This window comes from Urtica dioica, chromosome 1 (assembly GCF_054948205.1).
Source record: "Urtica dioica subsp. dioica isolate 48M chromosome 1, U.dioica_male_clone48M_v1_H2, whole genome shotgun sequence".
Lineage (NCBI taxonomy): Eukaryota > Viridiplantae > Streptophyta > Magnoliopsida > Rosales > Urticaceae > Urtica > Urtica dioica.
The window spans coordinates 49,406,473-49,415,369 of NC_142756.1; the positions used below are offsets into that span (position 1 = coordinate 49,406,473).

Genomic DNA, 8,897 nt, shown 5'->3' on the forward strand with positions numbered 1-8,897 from the left:
AGCCATAAGCATTATAGAAACACCCACATTCTATAACGCTTAGAATTAAGCATTGTAGAAACTGATAGGTGCGTTAATCACGCATAAAACTCATATTTCCCGAACCAAAAACCGACGAATCCTCAAGTATTTTAATAGTTTTTAGTAGGTCTTTGAGTAGTTTACGGTTCAAAGGAGCAATAGAGTGTCTACAGTCAATTTCATGGAAAGAGGAAAAAATTTGGAGACAAAACGGTCAAAATGGAGTCAAAAAGCGATAGACAAGAAAATTGGCGACTCTGCGCGCCGCAGGAAGACAGAATTCGAGAACGCGCGCTGCGGGTTTCTGTTCGTGCGCCGCGCATACTGGGAGTACAAACCGTGAAAACTCACAGAGTCTTATGCGCGGAGCGCGCGTAAGCTGAAGTCTGGTCTGCGCGCCGCGCATCGACAACCGCGCGCCTCCGATTTGCTGGAATAGAAAATTAATGTTTTCTGAAGATTTTGGACCTTTGGATTTAATTGGAAGGCTGAGATGACTCCGAAAAAGAATCATTCAGAGCTATAAACATCTTTTGTAACCTAATTACCTGATTGATTCTTAGAGTTGTTTTCTAGTTTTTTTTTTTTGCACTTTTTCTTTGAGAGCTTATGTTTAGGAGCGAAGTTGAGTCGAAGATCTGACGAGCAAGCAACCATAAACTCCCATTTTTAATAGCTTTTCCTTCTTTCCCTTACTCGCTATTACTTTAATTCTTGTTAATTGATAGTTTCATTATTTCGGTCATGAATTTCATCGTGTTTCTCTTATTTATGGTTATGTTGATTCTTGTCTTGATCATTATGCTATTGAACATGGATTCTGTAAGAGGCTAGGTTTTTAGCGGGGTTGCGATGTAGCCGGATTGAATTGGGTTAGGGGGTTTCGTTAGGGTGAAATTATGCTTTAATTTACTTAATTATTCATGCTTGTGTGAATGTGTTCTTAATGCGTTCTTTAGATTGACCATCTCTAGGATTGGTTTTAGGAGTTTTGTGTCACTTGAGACAGGGCGAAAACTCAAGCTCATAATTCATGCTTCGTTTTGTTTTTAGGTTGCTAGACGGCTTAAGCTTAATGTAATCGTTGAATTCTCGTGTTTATTGCTCGTAATTGTTTTAATAGGATTATAGGCCGAGAGGATACATAAACCGTCAATTACATAGGTTGCTAGATCACTCGAGAGAGGCTAGTAATATCATAGGGAGAGTGAGATTAGCGAGAATAGAGTAGTACAAGTTGTTCGAACCTGAAACCCCCGAGTCTTAATTTTCCGATGAAGTCGTGACCCTCATTTTCTCTTATTCAAAGTTTCGTGTTTAATCTCAGTTACTGTTTTTGTTAGTTTAATTACAGTCAATTATCACACCACCCACTTTAATTCCGTGAAATCAATTCGCTCTAGGTTGTTTAACGTAACTAGTCTCTATGGGATCGATATTTGTTACTTACGTAACACTATTACTTGTTCGATACGTCCGCTTGCGTGCTAGTTATAAAAATATCGCAACAAGTTTTTGGCGCCGTTGCCGGGGACTTTTTACAATAGCGTCGAAAAATAATCTGCTTTGCCATTTGATTTCGTTACGCGTTTCCTAACTTTGCGTGTCATTTTCTCTGTTTTGAAGGTGCATGCGGAGTGAGGGAACATCAAACCTCGTTCCACTCAATCTTGAGATCAAAAAATTCTGCAAGACGAACATAAAGCAATCACGGGAACGAACAATGGGAGATAAATCAAACAACGCGGCGATCGAAGAACCAAAGACCCGATTTCAATATGGGTTATCGCCAGCTGACGCTGCGTAATCGACAATCGCTCTCCCGACTCTTGCAGGTAATCAGAATTTCGAGATCAAGACCGGCATATTACATATTGTCCAAGCGAATCAATTCTCTGGATCACCTGTCGAAAACCCGCAAGACCATCTGACGAACTTCGTCGAGATTGTAAACACGTTCAAGCTCCATAACGTGTCCGACAAAGCCATCCGCCTCCGTCTCGTCCCATTCTTACTACGGGACCGACCTTTGCATCAAATTCATCTCAAAGTTCTTCCCGTTCGAGAAGATGCACAAGAGATGCAACGAGATCCACTCGTTTGCTGAATACGACGGGGAGTCCTTATTTGAAGCATGGGGTTGCTTCAAGGAATTAGAGCGGAGGTGTCCCAATCATGGCATCCAAGGGTGGATGATGGTGCATATTTTCTATGGCGGTCTCTCACCATCGTCTCGCACCCTCGTCAACTCGGCCGCTGGATCGTCGTTCTTTCAGAAAACGGAGGAGGAAGCTCATAGCATCCTCGAGAAGCTGGCTTACAACAATGATCAATGCCCGTCCGAGCGGCGCATCTTGAAGAATATGCCAGTCACTCCCGAGATGGAGCTGATGAAGGCACTAGCGGCACCGGAGGCAGATCTCACAAAGTCTGTCCAGGGACAGAAGGCCTCCGTCCAAGCCGTGCACACCCCTCAGGTCTGTTTCTGGTGCAACGGGCAGCACAATAGCAACGAGTGCGCTTATGGGAACAACAACCAACAGGCCAACTTCATCAACAACAGGCCGCCCCAGAACAACTACAGTCAAGGCCCAAGGAACAACTACCAGAATGGGGGATGGAGAGGTCCCCAAAAAACATGCCGATGCAACCCACGCCTCAAGCCCAGCCTCTCCACCACAGAATCAGCCTCGACCACCACCATACCAAGCCCCTCCATTTCGGGCGTACAAGGGCGAGACCAACCTAGAAGAGCTCATTGCCAACTTGGCCACGTCAACAACCGCCTTCATAAACTCCACCATAGAGTTCATGCACAAAACGAAGACGTCTCTCTCGAACCAATCGGCTCAGATCCGAAATCTTGAGACACAAATGGGGCAACTGTCGACCACGGTAAACTTGCGACCTCAGGGAACGCTACCGGGAAACACCGGCATCAACCCCAGGTCATAAGTCAACGCCATTACACTCAGAAGCGAACAAGTGATAGACAACTCAAACAAGAAGAAAGTGAAGGTGGAGAAAGACGAGCCCCCCGCATCGATGAGCCAAGCCACGCCACCTCCAGCAAGTCCATCAGCTCCAACAAACCCACCAAAGCTGCCATTTCCTCAAAGGCAGAAAGAAGGGAAACACGACCACCAGTTCAGTAAGTTCCTCGAGGTATTCAAGTAGCTTTAGATAAATATCCCGTTTTCTGACGCTCTTGAGCGAATTCCGACGTATGCCAAGTTTCTGAAGGACATCCTCTCGAAAAAGAGGAAGATAGAGGATTGCAGCACGATCACCCTCACCGAAGAGTGCTCCGCCATCATTCACAGGAAGTTGCCGATGAAGATGAAGGATCCAGGAAGCTTCACCGTCCCGTGTGCTATCGGGAACACCTTCTTTGAGCGAGCACTATGCAACTTGGGAGCGAGCATCAACCTGATGCCGTACTCTATCTTCAAGAAGCTCGCCATTGAAGGGGTGAAGCCGACCCGAATCACGCTCCAAATGGCAGATAGGTCCATCGTATACCCGCAAGGAGTGATCGAGGACCTCTTGGTCAAAGTCGATAAGTTTATCTTCCCCATCGACTTCGTGGTGCTCGACATGGAGGAAGACCGCGACGTCCCAATCATCCTAGGGCGGCCATTCCTTGCCACAGGAGGAGCTCTCATTAACGTCCAGAAAGGAGAGCTAAAGCTGAGGGTGCAAGATGAAGAAGTGGTGTTCAACGTGTTCAACGCTATAAAATACCTGAGGGAGAGCGACGATGTCTACCGGATCGACGTGTGTAACTCCATCATCGTCAACTTCTCTCACCGATCCGAGGACCCGCTCGAGGTAAGTTTGCTAAACTCTATCGATTTCACTAACGAGTTTGATGAATGTGAAGCTTTAGAGCACGTGGAGTACATGAACGTAGCCATTCCATATTGACGTAACTCGATCGAGAGTTTTGGGGAGAGTCAACCCCGAGTGCCTCCGTCCATTCAACAGCCCCGAAAAGCTCGAACAAAAAGAATTACCAGCACATATCCACTACGCCTACTTAGGCGCAGACTCGACCCTTCCGGTGATCATCTCGAATCACCTCACCAAGGGAGAAGAAGAAAAGTTGCTCGTGGCGCTACGCAAGCACAAGGGAGCGATCGGGTGGACACTCTCGGACATCAAAGGGATCAGCCCCTCCTATTGCGTTCACCGCATACTCTTGGAGGATGGACATTGTCCCTCGGTGGAACACCAAAGACGCCTAAACCCGGCAATGAAGGAGGTCGTGAGGAAGGAGATCCTAAAATGGCTCGACATTGGGGTCATTTACCCGATCTCCGACAGTGCATCGGTAAGTCCGGTGCAATGCGTTCCAAAGAAAGGCGGAATGACGGTGGTGAGAAACGAATATAACGAGCTCATTTCCACTCGGACGGTGACAGGGTACAGAATTTGCATGGATTAACGCAAGCTCAACAACGCCACTCGCAAAGACCACTTCCCACTCCTCTTTATCGACCAGATGCTCGATCGTCTCGCAGGGCACATGTATTATTGTTTTCTTGATGGCTATTCCGGTTATAACTAGATCACTATTGCACCGGAAGATCAGGAGAAGACCACCTTTACATGCCCTTATGGCACTTTCACCTTCAAGAGAATGCCGTTTAGGCTATGTAACGCACCAGCCACGTTCCGAAGATGCATGATGGCCATCTTCTCCGACATGGTGGAGAAGACAATTGAGGTTTTATGGACGATTTTTCTGTATTTGGCCCTACATTTGATCAGTGTTTGGAGAATCTGTCTCAGGTGCTCAACAGGTGTGAAGAAACGAACCTCGTGCTAAACTGGGAGAAGTGCCATTTCATGGTACAAGAAGGCATCATGCTGGGCCACAGAGTCTCAAAGGACGGATTAGAGGTGGACCGGGCAAAAATTTCCACAATAGAGAAGCTACCACCGCCAAATTCGGTCAAGGGAGTGAGAAGTTTCCTAGGGCACGCCGGCTTCTATAGGCGCTTCATCAAGGACTTCTCCAAAATTACGAAGCCACTATGCGGACTACTAGAGAAAGATGCCAAGTTCTCCTTCTCCACCAAGTGCTTAGAGGCCTTCAACTCCCTCAAGCAGCGACTCAGCACCGCCCCGATCATCACCGCCCCAGACTGGAGTCTTCTGTTCGAGATCATGAGCGACGCCAGCGACCACGCGGTGGGTGCAGTCCTTGGGCAACGTAAAGATAAGGCTTTTCACGCTACTTACTAACGAGTCGGACCCTTAATGAAGCCCAAGTGAACTTCACGATGACGGAGAAGGAGCTTCTCGCAGTGGTGTTCGCCTTCGACAAGTTTAGACCCTACATCATCGGCAACAAGGTGATCGTCTACACCGACCACGCAGCCATACGATACCTCATGGAAAAGAAGGACACCAAACCACGCCTAATCCGTTGGGTTCTTCTGCTCAAGAGTATGAGATCGAGGTCAAAGACAAGAAGGGCATAGAGACGAACCTAGTAGCTGACCACCTATCGAGACTGGATACGCTCGAGCACGTTCTGGACAAGACGACACTCGTCAATGATGACTTCCCCGACGAAAAGCTTTTGGCCGTCCATCAAGCCGTCCTCCCCTGGTATTCCGACATCGTGAATTACCTCGTAGGCAAATTGGTGCCTACTGACCTCAAGACGTACCAAAAACGGAAATTTCTTTTGGAGGTCCGGAGGTATTACTGGGAGGAGCCGATTCTCTATTGGCAGTGTGCAGATCTGATTGTGAGGATGTGTATTCCCGAGGATGAGATGGAGTCAGTTCTACGACATTGCCACAGTCTCGAGTGTGGAGGTCACTTCGGTCCGAACCGCACAGCAGCGAAAGTTCTTCAAATCGGCTTTTATTGGCCAACGCTCAAAGACAACCATGACATCATCATTGCCTGTGACCGGTGCCAACGAACATGTAATATTTTTAACCGGAATGAGATGCCACTCACTAACATCTTGGAAATAGAACCGTTCGACGTCTGGGGAATAGATTTCGTGGGCCCATTTCTGTCCTCCTACGGAAACAAGTACATTCTCCTGGCGGTGGATTACGTAGCCAAGTGGGTCGAAGCCAAAGCTATTCCTTCAAGCGATGGGAAGGTGGTCTTGAAGTTCTTAAAGACCATCTTCACCCGATTCGGCATACCACAGGCCATCATCAGCGACGAGGGAGCACACTTTTGCAACCGGCAGTTCGACACACTGTCGCCAAATACAGCGTCACACACCGGAAGACATTGGCGTACCACTCTCAAGCCAACAGTCAAGCGGAGGTCTCCAACCGGGAAATCAAGAAAATCCTGGAAAAGACGGTGGGAAGTTCTCTGAAAGACTGGGCCGCCAAGCTCGACGACGCACTGTGGGCCTACCGCACAGCCTATAAGATGCCAATCGGTATGTCCCCGTACCACCTCATTTACGGGAAAGCATGGCATTTCCCAGTCGAGCTAGAGCACAAAGCTTCGGGGCAACAAAGACTTCTTCAGCTGAACACCCTTGATGAACTCCGACGAGAAGCATACGAGAATGCCAGAATCTACAAGGAGAAGACCAAAGTGTGGCATGACAAGCACATCGTTAGGAAGGACCTCAAGCCGGGCCAGAAGGTACTCCTCTATAATTCTAGGTTGAAGCTATTCCCTGGGAAACTAAAGTCGCGATGGTCGGGCCCGTTCGAAGTTGTGAATGTATATCCACAGGGGTGGGTGGAACTGGCAAACATGCAAGGAGAACGCTTCAAAGTCACCGGTCAAAGGGTGACACCATACTTTGGTGGCGTGTTCGAAAGTGAGAAAGCGGTGACCTTCATCACCTTCATTTCGTAAAAAGAAGACATATCTCATCAAGATATTGACGTTAACTAAAGCGCTAATCGGGAGGCAACCCGACTTTCTTTCGTTGCATCTTAATTTTTTTTTATTTGCTTGCACTCGGTATTTTATCGGCTTTGTTGTTTTCTTTTTTCCGAAAAAAAAGACGCACATCGCGCATCGCAGGGGAACCCTAGCGCGGCGCATGGACGTAACCTTCGATAATTTTCATTCACATAGTCATATGTGCGGAGCGCGCATAAGCCAAAATTTGGTCCGCGCGCCGCGAGGTCATCATGTACGCTGCGCGAGGACAACATGAGTCCGCGCACCGCGGGATCCCTTGTGCGCAGCGCGCGAAATGGAGATTTTGCACGCGAAGTCACATAGTCTTATGCGCGCTCCGCGTGTATGTCAAGATTCTTGTCCGCGCGGCGCGCAGAACAAGGCGCGCTGCGCGTTGTTTTACAATTGGGTTTTTGGGTCATTGTTTTTCATCTATTTCTCTCTTCTGCGATGTCTCTCGAACCCTAACCCCCTTTTCACAAAAATTCGACCCCAATCATCATACAAACACGTAATTTGATCATCACACTTCTTGCATGTGATTTATCTACCACAATTCGTGTGAGTTGAGTTTGTTTTTGGGTGTTTTTCATATGTTCAACCTCTCAATCCCCAACACATCAAGGTATGGCTTTGTAACTCGAATTTTATTGTGGTATGGTGATGATTTCATGATGTTAAGAGTGAATTCGAGAATGTTGACTATAGGAAAGGTTTAGTTACTCTTCATGACTCAAGTTTTCATAAAAAATTGGCATGCACCCTAGGTGTTCGATGAAATACCCGAACGAACGTACAAAGGAAAAAGTGAAATACTTACGTACGATTACGGGTCAATAAGCACGGGATCTACTTGTGAATATGTTTGGGGGTAAAAAGGGGTTAATAGACGTTCATCATAATATCTTCGACTCATTTTGCGTTGTATTTTGCAGATGCAACGAGCTTCGACATCGAGAGTCAACCCCAAACGTGTCCGTTGATCGGGGGCAGCTTTGCCTCGACCATCAACGTTACTTGAGGGCGTCGGTGAGGTGCGGGATGCCATATCAAAGAAGGGACTAATAGCTGAGCGTGTGCTTACACCCAATCGGGTGTGCGGGAACATGTCAGCACAAATCTGGAGACTCCATTGGGAGAAACTATGCAACATCGAGATGCCAGCATCACCGAAGTTGGTGCACGAGTTCTACGCAAATCTCTCCGTAACAGAGTGAAATCTCGTCAAAGTGCGTAATTTGGTGGTCAACATCTCCGTGCCGGTGCTCAACGACTATCTCGGGATCCTAGAACCCGAGAATGATGACTACGCCAACCTCTGCCTGTATCCACAATGAGAGGAATGGATTCGCCTCCTCGCCCACCCCGGAGCCACCTACAAGATGAAAGTGGTGCATGGCCAGGTAGTCTCAAGCCACTTCCCTATATCGAGCCTGAACCATTACGCAAAGGCGTGACAGCACTTCATCTGGGCCACGATCCTTCCTAACCTGCAGGAACACACGGTGGATCTCCAACGCCTGGCTCTACTAGTGTGCATCGTCACCGGAAAAGGCGTCAACATCGGCAAAATCTTGAAAGAGAGATTCGTGTTCTGTGCAAATCGCGATACCGATGTCACACTCGGCAAGAGGGGCTCATCACACAGCTCTACCTCAATGAGGGACTTCGAATCCCGGCCTCTGAGACACGAGAAAAATTGGGGGACCCAATCGACGACCGGAAGATCATGAGCCTGAAGCAGTGGTACATTGAGTTTTGCATAGGTACATTGAGGTCAACGAAAGTTTTGAGTTGGGGGGGGGGGGGATATATCGTTTGTCTTGCGGGGGTGTTTTGTATACTAGTAGTTCATTTACTAGGTTGCTGTGTATTTTAGGATAATTGGTAAAAATTGGTGTTTTGTCTGCTTTGATTGACTCGATAAATGTTGGCCGATGATATGGATAGTCCTGAGCTATAGATATTTG

The 8,897-nt window shown here is 47.6% G+C and overlaps 1 protein-coding gene across 1 annotated transcript; it reads left to right on the forward strand.

Moving 5' to 3' along the window:
* The first annotated feature begins 3,066 nt into the window (after nt 1-3,066).
* On the forward strand, nt 3,067-5,271 carry LOC149408019 (uncharacterized). The gene is made up of 5 exons (XM_089623230.1): nt 3,067-3,186; nt 3,256-3,852; nt 3,935-4,438; nt 4,592-4,750; nt 4,795-5,271. Exons 1-5 carry the CDS (start codon nt 3,067-3,069, stop codon nt 5,269-5,271), a joined length of 1,857 nt encoding a protein of 618 aa, XP_089479356.1.
* Nucleotides 5,272-8,897: the final 3,626 nt, after the last annotated feature.

Bases quoted from the DNA above. Each gene is read 5' to 3' on its own strand.
- LOC149408019 (XM_089623230.1), top strand. From the start codon at position 3,067: ATGAGCCAAGCCACGCCACCTCCAGCAAGTCCATCAGCTCCAACAAAC. The intron at 4,439-4,591 runs GTGACAGGGTAC...GGTTATAACTAG, and splicing joins AGCTCATTTCCACTCGGACG to ATCACTATTGCACCGGAAGA. The intron at 4,751-4,794 runs GTTTTATGGACG...ACATTTGATCAG, and splicing joins TGGTGGAGAAGACAATTGAG to TGTTTGGAGAATCTGTCTCA.